The sequence below is a fragment of the Protobothrops mucrosquamatus genome, unplaced genomic scaffold (assembly GCF_001527695.2).
Source record: "Protobothrops mucrosquamatus isolate PMUCROS unplaced genomic scaffold, P.Mucros_1.0 scaffold331, whole genome shotgun sequence".
Lineage (NCBI taxonomy): Eukaryota > Metazoa > Chordata > Lepidosauria > Squamata > Viperidae > Protobothrops > Protobothrops mucrosquamatus.
In genome coordinates this window covers 324,888-342,629 of record NW_015386670.1, presented here as the reverse complement: position 1 = coordinate 342,629, position 17,742 = coordinate 324,888, and the positions used below count along the sequence as shown (strand labels likewise).

The 17,742-nt window shown below is 41.6% G+C and overlaps 2 protein-coding genes across 3 annotated transcripts in view; one reads left to right on the top strand and one right to left on the bottom strand.

The window, feature by feature from the left end:
- The window catches only part of ZCCHC10 (zinc finger CCHC-type containing 10), a 15,281-nt gene extending 11,205 nt beyond the window's left edge, over positions 1-4,076 (bottom strand). The window contains exon 1 of the mRNA XM_015815269.1: positions 4,010-4,076. Within this exon, the coding sequence (XP_015670755.1) occupies positions 4,010-4,059 (50 nt within the window). The 5' untranslated portion in view covers positions 4,060-4,076. The remainder of the gene's footprint in view (positions 1-4,009) is intronic.
- A 5,996-nt stretch (positions 4,077-10,072) lies between these two features.
- Positions 10,073-17,742, top strand: part of HSPA4 (heat shock protein family A (Hsp70) member 4) — a 31,167-nt gene continuing 23,497 nt past the window's right edge. Inside the window, exon 1 of one of the 2 annotated variants that reach the window (XM_015815267.1) lies at positions 10,073-10,286. In XM_015815267.1, coding sequence (XP_015670753.1) covers positions 10,180-10,286 — 107 coding nt within the window. In that variant the 5' untranslated portion in view covers positions 10,073-10,179. Of the gene's footprint in view, positions 10,287-14,112; positions 14,365-17,742 lie in introns of those variants that run through there. The other variant, XM_015815266.1, reaches the window with a different exon arrangement.

The window sequence follows — 17,742 nt, the reverse complement described above, 5'->3', positions numbered from 1 at the left end:
GGTTAGAAATTTTTTTTTCTTTTGTTTTGTCCTCTAAAAACGATGTGCATCTTATGGTCAGGTGCGTCTTATGGTGCGAAAAATACGGTAATCCCTAGAGCCCAACTTTACAGAATCTCATGTCCAGTTATTTTGGGGATAGCACCTCTAAATGTCACCTGAATGTCCCAGATTACCAAAGCTAGTCCTTGCCTCCACCTCCTGGCATTGGCTGATATTACAGCTGAACCCCAGGCAGGTAGATTTCCAAGAAGGCAATCTTCCTCTATGCTCATCCAAGTTCCAATAATGCATGCTAGTGCATTCTTCTCATCCTTATCACAAGGGAGGGAAGTTTTATTATGGATTGACCTGGCATTTAGTAGCAGCATCCAAATGCCTCTGCCTCTGAAGATTCAATGATTAAGAAATGTGGTAGAGAGTAGGGGGCTGAAACACAGCAATGGTACAAGACACCAGAACTACATTCCCTGAATGAGGCCCATTTCCCACTTCCTATCATATTCCCCATAATCCAACTCCAGATAGCTGTCACACCAAACCAGAAGCTGTTTAGCAGCCATAAGGCCCAGGCTGGTTGATCCCATCACCAGTCTTCAATTCCTGCTCCTACTGCCATCAGCTCTTCTCATCAGAGAGTCTGCTGCTATCCAAACTCTCGCAGCCATATCCAGACCATTTGCTAGGACTCTCCAGCACCTTTTTTTCATCACTGTGTTGTGCTGATTGCCCCAACATTTGATTGGAATTGTTGTGGCTAGCACACAAATCAACTGACCAAAAATGGCTCCTCTCCTATAATCTGTGGATGGTTGTTACAAACTGACACTTTTTAAATGCATATTCATAAAGCTCTGCACAAGGAACATTTTACATTGTTTAAACAGCAGTCACATTCAAAAGATGTCATTATTAAATGCCTCATACTTAAATATCAAGGTAGCTGGCATATTCATTTTTTGAAATCGCTTATGGTTGTGTCTGAATTTTAAGGACTATCAGTAATTCATTTGTGCAATTCAGAAATTCATTGTCTGGAATGGTATCATTTCAAAGCATTTAAAACCAGTTTTTGAGCATATTTAACTAATAATATATGGTAAGTATAGAAAGCTGCTAGGTTGAGTCCACAATAGCTGGATTCACAAAAACAAGCTAAGTATACTTTATTTACTTTTAGTTCAGCATACTACTCAAATTCAACAAGCTAAGTATACTTTATTTTCTTTGAGTAGCATACTACTCAAATTCAGTCACTGTAATTTATAAGTCACAATGAATGGTTCAGGAAGTTCTTCAAATGCAGCAGCTTATAAACTGAACAACTCATGGCTTAGTATGGTAGGTAAATAGTCACAATAAAACCAACAGTGACTGGTTACTTTGCTATTCAAAATTTGCTAAAATATTACTATGAATCACCTACCCATAACTGGAATTTATATGATTGATCCACAGTTCACTTGACCCAAGAAACCTGAATTTCATCAGTTTTTGAATACAAACCAACTCAATGTATCTCAATAGTCACTCAAAAGTGTGTATTGTATTGACTCAAATACAATGTTTGCTTCCTTGGAATAATGCAAATTTTTATCTAAGGGCTTTTTTTTTAGTCCATAAAGTCATGTTTTAATCTCAATATTAGCTATCTCTTTTAGAATTAGCAGCATAATTTAGAGGAAGATTTATGGTGTGTTGCGATACAATCTCTTTAAGTTATATACTTTCATGTGATATCAGGATTCAAGTAAAAAAAAACAGTTTTTGTTCTCAAAATTTTGTAGTAGAGCTCCTGTGCTTATTCAGGATGCACTGCAGGGGGCGAACTAGCTCCACACCAGATTTTAGGGATAAAATTAATGTATTTAGCCTCTGCAAGGCTTAAATAACATTGCTATACAGATTAAAGTAGGAAAGAGTAAGAATAAAAATTGAATGCTTAAAATCCTTTAGGCTCTATTTCTAACTAAACTGATTTGATTACTTTATTAAACATTGCTTTTCAGTGTATGGTTATGGAAATTGGTTCTTTAATCATGTTCTAGGTTTTTAAATAGAGTATTTTGTTAATATTACATTCATTAAAGCAATTTAGCAGAATTTTTCAATCCTATAAAGACATATAGCATATGGACTGGATTATTCACTTCTTAGATTCATATCTTCCCAATTAACTGGATTAGAATAAGATGGTATACAGAACTAAAGGTAATAGATTATCTCCCTTGACAGAGTGATCTTTTAAGAGTCTCATAAATAACTCTAACTCCATTAGCTGATGGTGAAAATTGTTGAAAATTGTACTTCAGCAGCTGTAAGACAGCCAGAAAAACCCTAAACAATTAAACTGCATATGGAAAAGTGTGGATTGAGGAATTAAAATACATTTATAACATAGATAATATCTGGATGGGCCATCCAAACATTTACACAGAATTTCATCCTATATTTACAATAGGCTTCTCCTGATGAGGCAGTGGAAAATGGAAACAGATTGTCTGAAGACCAGTCATTTGAAGCTCAGTTCAGATGAAATACAGCAAAGTGTCAGAGAGAGTGAGTGTGTGTATAAATCAACCAGTCTTTTCAAGAACACATACAAGTAGGTAAACCTTACTGCAAATTAATATTCTGTGATATTCTCTTATCACAAAAAAGATAAACCACCTTAATGTTACATCTAAGCAATGTTTACAGAATGTGATTAATTTTAGAAAATTAAGACACACAACTTCCAGGCTCCCATTTAATGTGGCTCATTTAACCATGATTTATTGCTTCCTTAAAGCTATGAATGTCGTCCACTCCCAGAGCAGCTGCCATTGTCTACTACAGTACTTAATAGTTTCAAATTATGATTATTGCTAACAGAGATTACATGATATAGTCTGAAAAATATTATATGTGTGTGTGTGTGTGTGTGTGTGTGTAATATAGTATTATTTATGTTTACTGTTGTGACTATGTATTTACCAGTTTTTCTGAATACATCCAAATATTGTATAAATAATAATTGGGAAAGGGTTGGGAAAGACTCTTTCATAATATTCATTTAATTCTAAAAAGTTAAGAACCTCTTTAACTAATTCCAGCATTACAAAATATTTAAATTTACAGAGAGAAAACACTTTTGAGTGCCAGCATTATTAGTGAAAGCTCACTATAAAATGTTTAACACAAGATTAAAAGCCAATTAGAAGATATTCATTACATTTAATGTAATATATATAAACAGCATTACTGAAGTTTTTAAAGCATGCATTTAATCATTAATTTATGAAACCATAATTTGGCTCCCACAATTCACTAAAACACACCAAACAAACCACATTTTAGCTCAGTACTGTACACCTTTAGCCACTGATTCTATTCTATTTAAGACTGTGTAGAATCACAATGCACATAACATTTAGCAGTGCTGCACAGGAAACAACTACCCTTTATTTCTAATAATGTTTGAACGAATAACATTTTGTGAGAAAGTTATGGGAGACGGCACTTCCATGTGCAGGCCAGCAAGCAAAGCAAAATAAACAGGGCAAGAAGTCACGACCATAACTGCCCAGACACCAATTAAACCGCTTACTCTGACAGTTTCTCCACAGCAAGGGATGCTGACAGAAACATACCGCAACACACAATGGCTCTCCTCCCGAGGTTAGCATCAAGGGAGCTAGGACATCTTTCGCACCTTTACTCCCTGACCCCTGCAGAAGCCGCGGCGTTCTAGGTACTTCAGCACCTGCCCTCTCGACACGTGCACGAGAATCCACCCTCCTTAAAAGACCAATTGCACACATGCCAACTATATCTCGCCCTTTTAAAAAGGTCTTCCCAATTCTTCCCTCTTAGCGCTGTCCTCCCCTAACAGCTGGGGAGCAAGTGGTTTGGATTTCCCGCGCTTCACCCGCAGGACTGCCTCCAGCTCGTTTAACACCCCTCTCTCGAGAAGCCCACGGTGGTTGCTTCCCTCTCCAGCCCTTCTCTACCCGCCACACACACTCACGCTTGTCTCCGAGCAATCAAACGATGCATGGGAGTCGCCATCTTAGCCATCGGCCGGGCACGAACCCAAGAGGCATGCCGGGAATTCCACCCTCTCTTTTCCTGTTCTATCGGATGACGTATTTCGGCAGCCAGTGAAAGGAGCGGGGAGGGGAACCTTCGGACGTTACCATTGGGCATCGTAGGTGGACGTCTTTGCTCTCTTTTGCTTGCCCGTACTCTTTTTCTTTCAAGTATCTCTCGCCTTCCTTAGCCTTTTCCCGAGCTATTGGTAATCCTTTTTTTTTTTTGAGGATTCAGTCGAAACAGAGCGGTTTTTATTTAAGTATTTTTGATGTCCAACCAGAATGGAATAAGCCATTTCGAACTGCAAGTTCTTTCTTAAAAGAGAACATTAGCTATAAAAAGGAGGCGGGGGAGATGCTGGTCTCTGACATGGAAACTTTCTCCCCCCCCCCCTTATTTTTTTGAGCGTGGTGCCTTCAAAACTATACAGTACATGTCCTTCAGTCTCAGGTAACGCTGCCAGAGTCATAACTTCATACAATGAGGTTCTAAAATCCAGAGATGTTAAAAATGGATTATTACTTGAGGCTGTGTATGGTACAGTTTGTGAACATTCTGTGTTCAACAAAAGGAAGAAACTATAATTTAAAAATAATAATATTGTATTGCTTTTCCCTTGTTATATTTTACTTACATGGAAATAATGTGGTTCGTAACAAAGCCAGATGTTCAGACTCAATTTGGCATTTTTATCCATCTATCAAGTCCTTCCGAACCTGGGATAGGCAGATATGGATGTTTGATGGTGTTAAACGTATTGTTGTTCTGCTTCTATTTTCTGGTATTTGTATTTTGTGATTATCTCAATTTCTTTCTCCTCTGCTATTTCCAGGTACTGTCATATCCACTATCCAGACTTCTTTGTCTTTCTTATCAACAGTTGTTAACTCTGGGGTATTATGTTGCATATACACAAACTTTTTTTATATATATATAATTTTTTTTATTATTTTGAATTAAACAACAAATACAAATGATGCGTCTACAAACACCACAAAAGAAAAAAGATTTTTACTCAAAATATTTCTGAATACTCCCGGCAGTCCCCGCCTTGTCTCCACCCTTATCCACTTTCCCTCTCTTTCCTCCCCCTCACCCCACGACCTCTCCTCTTTCCTCGCATATACACAAACTTTTATGCCTCACAAGTTATAACACAATATGGCAAGGTTTTGATGACTCAAGTAGATTGGAACTTATGCTTAGTCATCTTCACACAACAAAGTATGACCAAAGCTAAAATAAATATAATTTACCTATTGCCTGTTCTACCAGTATCTATTTTCTGTAATTGGCCCTTTTAGTGAACGAGAATTGGATTGGTCTTTACAAGATTGTAAAAAGAATGTAACTAATTATATACAGTTGATAAACTAATTATTTTCTGGATGGTATAAGGTCTCCTGCTTCATCACGGGATGGACTAGAAGACCTCCAAGGTCCTTTCCACCTCTGTTTTTTTTCCTCTTCAGAACAATATGCAGTAGACTATTCACACTGAGAATCCAAAGTGCGTGCATGCAGAAACACACACAGAATTCTCTAATGACCTGAAAGAAGCTAGGCAAGAATGGTATGTGATCTTGCATGGCCTCTGGAGTCTCCAGAGGTTGCGTGAGAGGCCAGTTCTCCCCTACAGCCTCCTAAAATCTCATGAGAACAGGGTGTGCTTTCAAGAATAGTTGTTGGATGTTGGGCTACTCTGCAATAATGCAGGAGACCTTATATCATCCAGAAAAAGTGACTGTCTAGTCTCTTCTTAAAAGCCTCCAGTGATGGAGCATCCACAACTTCTGAAGGCAAGCCACTGGTTGTTTTCACTGTTAGGAAATTTCTCTTTAGTTCTAGGTTGCTTCTCTCTTTGATTAGTCTTCATCCATTGTGTCTTTCTTGCCTTGGTGCTTTGGAAAATAGGCTGACCTCTTCTTNATCATCCGGATCTCGGGGGGTAGTTCGTTCCAGAGGGTGGGGGCACCCACAGAGAAGGCCCTCCCCCTGGGGGTCGCCAGCCGACACTGTTTGGCCGACGGCACCCTGAGGAGACCCACTCTGTGGGAGCGTACCGGTCTATGGGAGGAAATCTGAGGCAGAAGGCGGTCTCGGAGGTAACCAGGTCCGATGCCATGGACCTTTGGAATTGGATATGTCTAGTTTAATGAAGAGAAGGACGAGGGGGGACATGATAGCACTGTTCCAATATCTCAGGGGCTGCCACAAAGAAGAGGGAGTCAAGCTAGTCTCCAAAGCGCCTGAAGGCAGGACAAGAAGCAACGGATGGAAACTAATCAAGGAGAAAAGCAACCTAGAACTAAGGAGAAACTTCTTGACAGAACAATTAACCAGTGGAACAACCTGCCTCCAGAAGCGGTGAATGCTCCAATACTGGAAGTTTTTAAGAAGAGACTGGACAGCCATTTGTCCGAAATGGTGTAGGGTTTCCTACCTGAGCAGGGGGTTGGACTAGATAACTTCCAAGGTCCCTTCCAACTTTATTATTAATTACTATTATTACTATTATTACTATTATTACTATTATTACTATTATTATTATTATTATTATATATTGAAACACTGCTATCATGTCAGCCCTAGTCCTTTTCATTAGACTAGACATATCCAATTCCTGCAATTTCTACTGCCTCTGAAAATTGCATGAGAACAGAGCATGTTTTCACATGGATTTTTGGAGGCCTCAGAGGCTGCAGAAGAGCATTCTCCAAAGCTGCTTCAAGAATGAAGGTCTTATGTGAACTAGAGCAGCCCTGGGTATCTGCAGAGGCCTGTCAACAGAAAGAGATCACTGCCTGAAGGTAAGTGGCATGTGGCAGATCCCGGGGATCACACACACGATTGGACTATATATTTTTTTAAAATAAATGAATATGTAAAGAATTGTTCCACTTTTGTTTGGGGGGGGGGAGTATGTATGACATGCCAGAAGACTCAAATTAGAACTTTTTCTGAATTTTTTGACACATTGAGCCCAAAAGATTCGTTATCACTGACCTCTTGGACTAATGGTATAATAGATTTGAATGCAACAATTATGCAAGTTCCTATTATGACATATGAACAAATTAAGAATATTCATATTTAGAGACAATATCCTTTCACGGATTTAATATCTGTAACAAAATAAGCTGTTAAAATAACTAAGTTAAATAACCATTATATTTGTGATATGGAAATCATTTCTGGAAAAAAATGGAATAGCTGAAAAAGTCTTAATATTGTAACTGTGAGATAATAGCTCAATATAAAGCTTAATTCAATAGGGTTCTAAGAACCATGTAATATTATCTGCTGCATAATTTGAATTTGGCATCTGAGAAACATGATATTCCTGAGTACCATATGTGCATGAAGGTCCCAGAATAGAGAATGAGCAATGTGCTACATGACATGTTTAGATTATGCACAGTGACATCAGAATTGCATGGGATTAACATTAGCTGTAGCTTTTATTATGATCACAATCAACAAAGCAGAATATGTAGACATAAAAAGGGATTTAACAGAAGGCAGAGCATATATATATATATATTCATATTTTTTTTTAAAATCTATTGGATATGGTGTTATACAACATAAAGTGAATGGAAGGAAAAGTTAATAATATTCCGAGCTTATAATTCTACACATCAAACATAATTACAACTGTTTAGGAGTTCAGAATGCTGACTTCCAGCTGCACCAACCAATAGTAAATGTGGATTCTTATTCCCACATAGCCATCTCTTGGGCAGTTGATTAACTGACTTTTCCCTCAGATGCATTGTAGCAAAAATCATAAACCAGTGGTGGCGAACCTATGGCACGGTTGCCAGAGGCGGCACTCAGAGCCCTCTCTGTGGGCACGCACGCCATCGCCCCAGTCCTAGGCCTTCAGCTGGATTTTATAAAACCTTTTCGCTTTAGGCCTCCGCCGCCGTGTGCAAAAAAAAAAGGGGGGGGGGTTAATCAGTCAATTTCAACTTCTTGTGGGAAAAAAAAAGATCTTGCAAAGCTGAAATTGATTGATTGAACTTTTTAGTCCCACCCAGTCTGCCGTTACCACTGCAGCCATGCCCACCCAATTGGCCATGCCCACCCAATGGGCCACACCCACTCGGCACTCAACGATGCATAAGTGGGTTTTGGGTTGCAGTTTGGGCACTCCGTCTCTAAAAGGTTCGCCATCACTGTCATAAACCTTCTAGTGTAGAGGAAGGTGGTTTTCCATTGGCAGAAACTCACCACCTCACCCTTGCATCGCAACTTGTCTCTCTTAAAACAATCACTTCTTAGTTTATTGCAACAGAACCAAAACAAAGTGCTTTGGCAGCTTGTCCATTGTTAGATTTTTTTAAAAACCCTACTCATGTCCAGTATAAGTAGTCCTTGAGTTAGGATCACAATTGGGATCAGAATTTCCATTGCTAAGTTGTAAAGTGAGTCATGCCCAATTTTTATGATCTTTTTTGCCATGGTTGCTAAGCAAATCACTGCATTTAAGTGAATCACAGTTATGCAAATTTGGCTTGTCAACCCCATGACTCTGGGACACTGCAACTATTATATCCCAGTTGCCAAGTGGAATTCCCATGGCTTCGTTTCCTTCCCCTTCCATCAAACTTCACCAGTTGGCAGGAAAATATATATTAAATACTCTGAGGTGGAATAGAGTTGAATCTAAGTTTTTTACAGATTGCTGGACTAGCAACATTACCCATTTATTAAAGCCCACTTTGGTTTGGCACAGATTATTTGTACATCCTCAAAGCTTTACTTTACTTTACTTTACTTTATATCCCGCCCTTCTCCCGAAGGACTCAGGGCGGCTTACAGGCAATAAAAACGGAACTATACAATAAATATCTAAAAGCTGATAATCAGACTCTGTTTGACAGGGGCCTAGCACTACTAATCCTGACACATTTGTCCAAGATAGTCTGATTCTGGAATAGCACTAAGTTGCTGCCTAAACACCTGTACAGAACTCTTGTAGCAAAACTGTTGGGACTCCCTTTTTGACACTGGTTTAACTTTATTCAGATGATTGCTACATCCACCTTCAAAAAGTCCGAACAACAACTGACAGTAGCTAAGTAAGTTGCATAATGAAGCAGCAGCAGAGAAAGAAATGGTTCTCTCCTATGTCAGTATGGAGTCCTCTGCCACTATGCTGGTTCAGGTTGATTCAGATCTCCGAACTTGGAAGACGCAGCCAGGTTTGAAGGAGACTTTCCTGTTGTCTAAAGCAAAAGGGCCCTGGAAAACAAGACTCACAAACATAAAAAGTGGGGATACGCCTGCCCCAGCCTAAAGTAGTGAATAGGGCAGGGATTGGGGGGGGGGAGAGTTTTACTTGACTCTAATACCAACAGACTGAGCTTGATGGAGTGTGTCAAATTGCACAAAAGCAAAACTGCTGCGGGTTGTTGCTTGCTTCATTCAGTACATGTTTTGGAGATGAAATCAAAACACTTGTCATGAAGGGCATGGCAGAAAAGTTGCCCGGACTTGTTCCGGGTGCGCCATCGGAAAAAAGAAGCGAAAAGCCCCAGATCTGAAATTGCAACGATCCGAGCATGCGCTTTGGAGCAGCTCTTGGCGCAAGTCAGTACCTCCCACCCGGCTACGCCGTCTTCCTTCCCGTTTCTCATCCCCCGTTTCCCCTATATCGGCTCCAGGCGGGGACACCGTCGCGAGGTTACAGCTCGCTCGCGCGCGCTCTCCAGAGCGAAAGGGAGGGGGCGCCCGCCTCGCGTCGCGCTTGGAATCTCGCGAGAGTATCTCCCGCCTCCCCCCCCCTTCCTTTAGACGGGTCAGGATTCTTCGAGATCTCTCTCTGTGCTGCCGCTTCGCCCGTCCCTTCCCCCTCGCGTGGAGGCAGCCGGAGTCGCGTGCTGCGGCAGCCCATTTAAACAGTCGGAGCGGTCGCTCCGGGTGAACTGCGGAGGCTACTGCGGCGGACGGCTTTCCCCCCTCAGGCGGCGCCGGTCAGGATCATCTCGGCTCGGCTTTCTTCGCCTGCCCGGCAGCCGGCCCCGTGCGAGCTTCTTTTTTAAAGTAGGCCTCTCGGGCCTCTCTCCGGCATTTCTCTCCCTCGGCCCCGAAGGCACCATGTCCGTGGTGGGAATCGATCTGGGCTTCCAGAGCTGCTATGTGGCCGTGGCCCGCGCGGGGGGCATCGAAACGATCGCCAACGAGTACAGCGACCGCTGCACCCCGTGAGTAAATTAATCCGGCGCGGCGGGAAGCCGGGATAAAATGTATAGGCGAAAAGCTCCGGGGCGTGTTTTTTTTGGGGGGGGGGGAGGAGTCGGGGGCGGCGGAGGGGGGCCAGTAGCCCCGCAAACTTGTCACCCCCGAGCCCGGGTGGCCTATTTTAAACGCTCGCATCTCCCTTCAGCTCTTTTTGGCTCGAATTGGCAGAGGGAAGAGGTGATTACCACACGGAGCGGCCACACCTTTTGGTTTTCAAAGCGGAGGGAAGGGGAAAAAAATGTGCGCCCTTATTNATCCAGAAAAAGTGACTGTCTAGTCTCTTCTTAAAAGCCTCCAGTGATGGAGCATCCACAACTTCTGAAGGCAAGCCACTGGTTGTTTTCACTGTTAGGAAATTTCTCTTTAGTTCTAGGTTGCTTCTCTCTTTGATTAGTCTTCATCCATTGTGTCTTTCTTGCCTTGGTGCTTTGGAAAATAGGCTGACCTCTTCTTTGTGGTAACCTTTGGAATTGGATATGTCTAGTTTAATGAAGAGAAGGACGAGGGGGGACATGATAGCACTGTTCCAATATCTCAGGGGCTGCCACAAAGAAGAGGGAGTCAAGCTAGTCTCCAAAGCGCCTGAAGGCAGGACAAGAAGCAACGGATGGAAACTAATCAAGGAGAAAAGCAACCTAGAACTAAGGAGAAACTTCTTGACAGAACAATTAACCAGTGGAACAACCTGCCTCCAGAAGCGGTGAATGCTCCAATACTGGAAGTTTTTAAGAAGAGACTGGACAGCCATTTGTCCGAAATGGTGTAGGGTTTCCTACCTGAGCAGGGGGTTGGACTAGATAACTTCCAAGGTCCCTTCCAACTTTATTATTAATTACTATTATTACTATTATTACTATTACTACTACTACTATTATTATTATTATTATATATTGAAACACTGCTATCATGTCAGCCCTAGTCCTTTTCATTAGACTAGACATATCCAATTCCTGCAATTTCTACTGCCTCTGAAAATTGCATGAGAACAGAGCATGTTTTCACATGGATTTTTGGAGGCCTCAGAGGCTGCAAAAGAGCATTCTCCAAAGCTGCTTCAAGAATGAAGGTCTTATGTGAACTAGAGCAGCCCTGGGTATCTGCAGAGGCCTGTCAACAGAAAGAGATCACTGCCTGAAGGTAAGTGGCATGTGGCAGATCCCGGGGATCACACACACGATTGGACTATATATTTTTAAAAAATAAATATGTAAAGAATTGTTCCACTTTTGTTTGGGGGGGGAGTATGTATGACATGCCAGAAGACTCAAATTAGGCATTTTCTGAATTTTTTGACACATTGAGCCCAAAAGATTCGTTATCACTGACCTCTTGGACTAATGGTATAATAGATTTGAATGCAACAATTATGCATGTTCCTATTATGACATATGAACAAATTAAGAATATTCATATTTAGAGACAATATCCTTTCACGGATTTAATATCTGTAACAAAATAAGCTGTTAAAATAACTAAGTTACATAACCATTATATTTGTGATATGGAAATCATTTCTGGAAAAAAATGGAATAGCTGAAAAAGTCTTAATATTGTAACTGTGAGATAATAGCTCAATATAAAGTTTAATTCAATAGGGTTCTAAGAACCATGTAATATTATCTGCTGCATAATTTGAATTTGGCATCTGAGAAACATGATATTCCTGAGTACCATATGTGCATGAAGGTCCCAGAATAGAGAATGAGCAATGTGCTACATGACATGTTTAGATTATGCACAGTGACATCAGAATTGCATGGGATTAACATTAGCTGTAGCTTTTATTATGATCACAATCAACAAAGCAGAATATGTAGACATAAAAAGGGATTTAACAGAAGGCAGAGCATATATATATATATATATTCATATTTTTTTTAAAAATCTATTGGATATGGTGTTATACAACATAAAGTGAATGGAAGGAAAAGTTAATAATATTCCGAGCTTATAATTCTACACATCAAACATAATTACAACTGTTTAGGAGTTCAGAATGCTGACTTCCAGCTGCACCAACCAATAGTAAATGTGGATTCTTATTCCCACATAGCCATCTCTTGGGCAGTTGATTAACTGACTTTTCCCTCAGATGCATTGTAGCAAAAATCAAACCTTCTAGTGTAGAGGAAGGTGGTTTTCCATTGGCAGAAACTCACCACCTCACCCTTGCATCACAACTTGTCTCTTAAAACAATCACTTCTTAGTTTATTGCAACAGAACCAAAACAAAGTGCTTTGGCAGCTTGTCCATTGTTAGAATTTTTTAAAAACCCTACTCATGTCCAGTATAAGTAGTCCTTGAGTTAGGATCACAATTGGGATCAGAATTTCCATTGCTAAGTTGTAAAGTGAGTCATGCCCAATTTTTATGATCTTTTTTGCCATGGTTGCTAAGCAAATCACTGCATTTAAGTGAATCACACAGTTATGCAAATTTGGCTTGTCAACCCCATGACTCTGGGACACTGCGACTATTATATCCCAGTTGCCAAGTGGAATTCCCATGGCTTCGTTTCCTCCCCCTTCCATCAAACTTCACCAGTTGGCAGGAAAATATATATTAAATACTCTGAGGTGGAATAGAGTTGAATCTAAGTTTTTTACAGATTGCTGGACTAGCAACATTACCCATTTATTAAAGCCCACTTTGGTTTGGCACAGATTATTTGTACATCCTCAAAGCTGATAATCAGACTCTGTTTGACAGGGGCCTAGCACTACTAATCCTGACACGTTTGTCCAAGATAGTCTGATTCTGGAATAGCACTAAGTTGCTGCCTAAAAGAACACACCTGTACAGAACTCTTGTAGCAAAACTGTTGGGACTCCCTTTTTGACACTGGTTTAACTTTATTCAGATGATTGCTACATCCACCTTCAAAAAGTCCGAACAACAACTGACAGTAGCTAAGTAAGTTGCATAATGAAGCAGCAGCAGAGAAAGAAATGGTTCTCTCCTATATCAGTATGGAGTCCTCTGCCACTATGCTGGTTCAGGTTGATTCAGATCTCCGAACTTGGAAGATGCAGCCAGGTTTGAAGGAGACTTTCCTGTTGTCTAAAGCAAAAGGGCCCTGGAAAACAAGACTCACAAACATAAAAAGTGGGGATACGCCTGCCCCAGCCTAAAGTAGTGAATAGGGCAGGGATTGGGGGGGGGGAGAGTTTTACTTGACTCTAATACCAACAGACTGAGCTTGATGGAGTGTGTCAAATTGCACAAAAGCAAAACTGCTGCGGGTTGTTGCTTGCTTCATTCAGTACATGTTTTGGAGATGAAATCAAAACACTTGTCATGAAGGGCATGGCAGAAAAGTTGCCCGGACTTGTTCCGGGTGCGCCATCGGAAAAAAGAAGCGAAAAGCCCCAGATCTGAAATTGCAACGATCCGAGCATGCGCTTTGGAGCAGTTCTTGGTGCAAGTCAGTACCTCCCACCCCGCTACGCCGTCTTCCTTCCCGTTTCTCATCCCCCGTTTCCCCTATATCGGCTCCAGGCGGGGACACCGTCGCGAGGTTACAGCTCGCTCGCGCGCGCTCTCCAGAGCGAAAGGGAGGGGGCGCCCGCCTCGCGTCGCGCTTGGAATCTCGCGAGAGTATCTCCCGCCTCCCCCCCCCTTCCTTTAGACGGGTCAGGATTCTTCGAGATCTCTCTCTGTGCTGCCGCTTCGCCCGTCCCTTCCCCCTCGCGTGGAGGCAGCCGGAGTCGCGTGCTGCGGCAGCCCATTTAAACAGTCGGAGCGGTCGCTCCGGGTGAACTGCGGAGGCTACTGCGGCGGACGGCTTTCACCCCTCAGGCGGCGCCGGTCAGGATCTTCTCGGCTCGGCTTTCTTCGCCTGCCCGGCAGCCGGCCCCGTGCGAGCTTCTTTTTTTTTCAGTAGGCCTCTCGGGCCTCTCTCCGGCATTTCTCTCCCTCGCCCCCGAAGGCACCATGTCCGTGGTGGGAATCGATCTGGGCTTCCAGAGCTGCTATGTGGCCGTGGCCCGCGCGGGGGGCATCGAAACGATCGCCAACGAGTACAGCGACCGCTGCACCCCGTGAGTAAATTAATCCGGCGCGGCGGGAAGCCGGGATAAAATGTATAGGCGAAAAGCTCCGGGGCGTGTTTTTTTTTGGGGGGGGGGAGGGGTCGGGGGCGGCGGAGGGGGGCCAGTAGCCCCGCAAACTTGTCACCCCCGAGCCCGGGTGGCCTATTTTAAACGCTCGCATCTCCCTTCAGCTCTTTTTGGCTCGAATTGGCAGAGGGAAGAGGTGATTACCACACGGAGCGGCCACACCTTTTGGTTTTCAAAGCGGAGGGAAGGGGAAAAAAATGTGCGCCCTTATTAATTCATGAGTAATGCAAGGTGCTGCTGCGCCTAGGAGGAATACTTTTCTCCTCCTCTCCCCTCCGGCCCACATGTACGTAGGGTAGGCGCCCCCCGGAGTAAAGGTAAGGGAATGAATGGGTTCAGCACCGTCCAGGCGAGCTCTAGGCGGGGAAGGTGAAAGTAACCGCGTTGAAATGTTTCTGGAGCTGCCTGCCTAAAAACTGCGGCGTGCCTCGAGGTGGATGGATGAGCCGCTATGATTTGAAAGAGCGGAATTGTTGGAAATAAGCTAATCCACCCAGGGACTTTTTAAATGTATATATACGCCGTTATGACTCGCTCAGCTTTATTTAATGTTGCGTTTGATCGGTTGGGCTGAGAGGAGGCAGTGTTTGTTCGCATAATTGAAAATAGGCCTCCTTCGGAAGGTGTTCAATTTCATTCAGTTTGACTCACAGTGTTTCTCAACCTTGACCATTTTAAGGCATGTGGACTTCAACTCCCAGAATTCCACAGCCAGCAATGCTGGCTGTGGAATTCTGGGAGTTGAAGTCCACATGCCTTAAAATGGTCAAGGTTGAGAAACACTGAGTTTGAGGGAAATTTAGGAGGTTTTATCAGTTTGCTTCCTCTAGTGCAGGGGTAGGCAACCTTGGCTCTTTTATGACTCGTGGACTTCAACTCCCAGAATTCCTGAGCCAGCCACGCTGAGGGGAAAGGGAGAGGTTTGCAAGCTGAGCCATGCTTGGAATTCTGGGAGTTGAAGTCCACATGCCTTAAAATTGTCAAGGTTGAGAAACACTGAGTTTGAGGGAAATTTAGGAGGTTTTATCAGTTTGCTTCCTCTAGTGCAGGGGTAGGCAACCTTGGCTCTTTTATGACTCGTGGACTTCAACTCCCAGAATTCCTGAGCCAGCCACGCTGAGGGGAAAGGGAGAGGTTTCCAAGCTGAGCCATGCTTGGAATTCTGGGAGTTGAAGTCCACGAGTCATGAAAGAGCCAAGGTTGCCTATCCCTGCGTCTAGTGTAACCTCAAAACTGTTCTAGAAAGATCCTGTGTAGAACTATTTTAAAGATATGCCCTGTACAGGTAGATAAATTCAACTTGTAAAATATATGCAGTGCAACAGAAAAGTTGATAAAGAAATATGGTGAGCAGAGGATTGGACTTTGGATAGCAGTAATGCTGTAAAATGTATTCATTGTTTAATACTAGCATCAACAAAATGTCGCTTTCCCCCCAATCCTTCATTATAATTTGATATTTTAATACAATTCTAACTCACAATTTTTGTGTGCTGCTTGGTTCTGCCAATAGTTGTTGCATTTTGGTATTTTCCTTCCAAGGCTGCTCTTTTCCTTCCACTTTTTTACGATCTTGAATGAAATGAAAAACTCCATTCTATTTTATTTTATTTAAACAAACACACTACTTTAAGAAGAACGTAAATTGGAAGAGATCCCAAGAAGTGCAAGACTGGGAACTTGGTATCTTTATGTTTGAAGAGAAGGTTGAGAAGGAATATGAAAGTGGTTCTCTTATATTTGAAGGGGTGTCATACAAAAAAAAAAAAAGGCTATGACAGACAAAGCATAATTGTATTACTGTTACAAGGAAGAAGATGGTAATTGAATGCTATTTTTAAGTTTACAATGGAGTGGTTGACAGTAGAATCAATAACGAGGTGGGCTTTTTCTTTACTGGATGTGTTTGTTTCTCTGCTGAACAGGAAGTTGGATTCCATTATTGTACCTAAATTATCTCTTGCAACTAACTGTGCTTTCCTGGGAAAAGGTTATTTGTAATTTTAGTTTAGTGTGGTTTGTGCGATATATCAGATGGTAACTATTCAGTGAGAAACTTGTTAGCAGTGTTTCTGAGATCAGGTTTGCTACTGTCTTAAGTGTATCACTCAGTGTGGTAGTGGGGAACATTTGATGCCCCTAATTCTTAATCAGTCCAACCAGCATGCCCAGTTGGAGTGATACAAGTTGTAGTGCAGCAACATACAGAAAGCCAGAATTCTGCTGTAAAAGCTTTGATTACATCAAGAAAAGTAATTCAGGCAGGTTAATGGAAGCAGCCATAATGTACTCTAGCTATCCACTTAGTTGGCTTGTCATCTGATGCTGCTTCCACTTTCCTTGAAGATGCTAGAAACCCCTTTTAAACACATTAGAGATCTCTGTGATCTAGTATTTTGGTGCAGGAATTTTTATATTATATTTTATATTTAAAAAAACCTTGAAAATAGGATCATTGTAAAATCTGGATTTTAGAAAAGATAATATTGTATATTGGATTTCTTTTAAATTCTGTATTCTCTACATAGTTTTCATATAAATTTTCCATTTTGTAAACTCTCTGTTATAGCTGTGCAGTATTTACATTTCTGATTTTTTTCTCAGTTTAATCTATTAAACATGCCCATGCAGGTCCTTCATCCTTACTTATGTCCTTATTTTCATCTGTGCATCTTTCTCTTTCTTGCTGTATCATGTTCAGTGTGTATTTTTTTTATATAAATTGAACTTGTTCATTTCCAAGACCAATTATATTGCAAAATTTTTCTAAGAAAAAATGTATGTCCTGAAAATGAGGAAGTTTACGTTTATGTTTCTTGATTCTTTGAATATATCAGTTCATTTGTTTCAGTGGTCTTACGCCATACGTTTTGTTAAAAGACACATTGCAGTAGTAATAGTTTAGATTCCTGGCTGGTATTAGCAGATTTGGAAAGAAGAGGATTTAAAATTTGATAGTGTAGAATATATTGCTGAGAAATATATGTAGAATATATTGCTGAGAAATATATGTAAGAGCCATTTGGTGTAGTGGTTAAAGTGCTGGTCTAGAAACCAGGAGACTGAATTCTAGTCCTACTAGAAAGCTAGCTGGGTGACTTTGGGTCAGTCAGTCTCTTTCAGCCCAACCCACTTCACAAGGTGGTTGTTCTGGGGAAAATAGGAAGAGGAAGGAGTACATATGTTCATCATGTTGAATTACGTATAAAGGCAGGATAAATAAATTATTTTTCAGTGTCAGGCAATGTGAGTTTGGGCAGTACTACATACTGCTTTATTCTGTACAGGTAGTCCTCAACT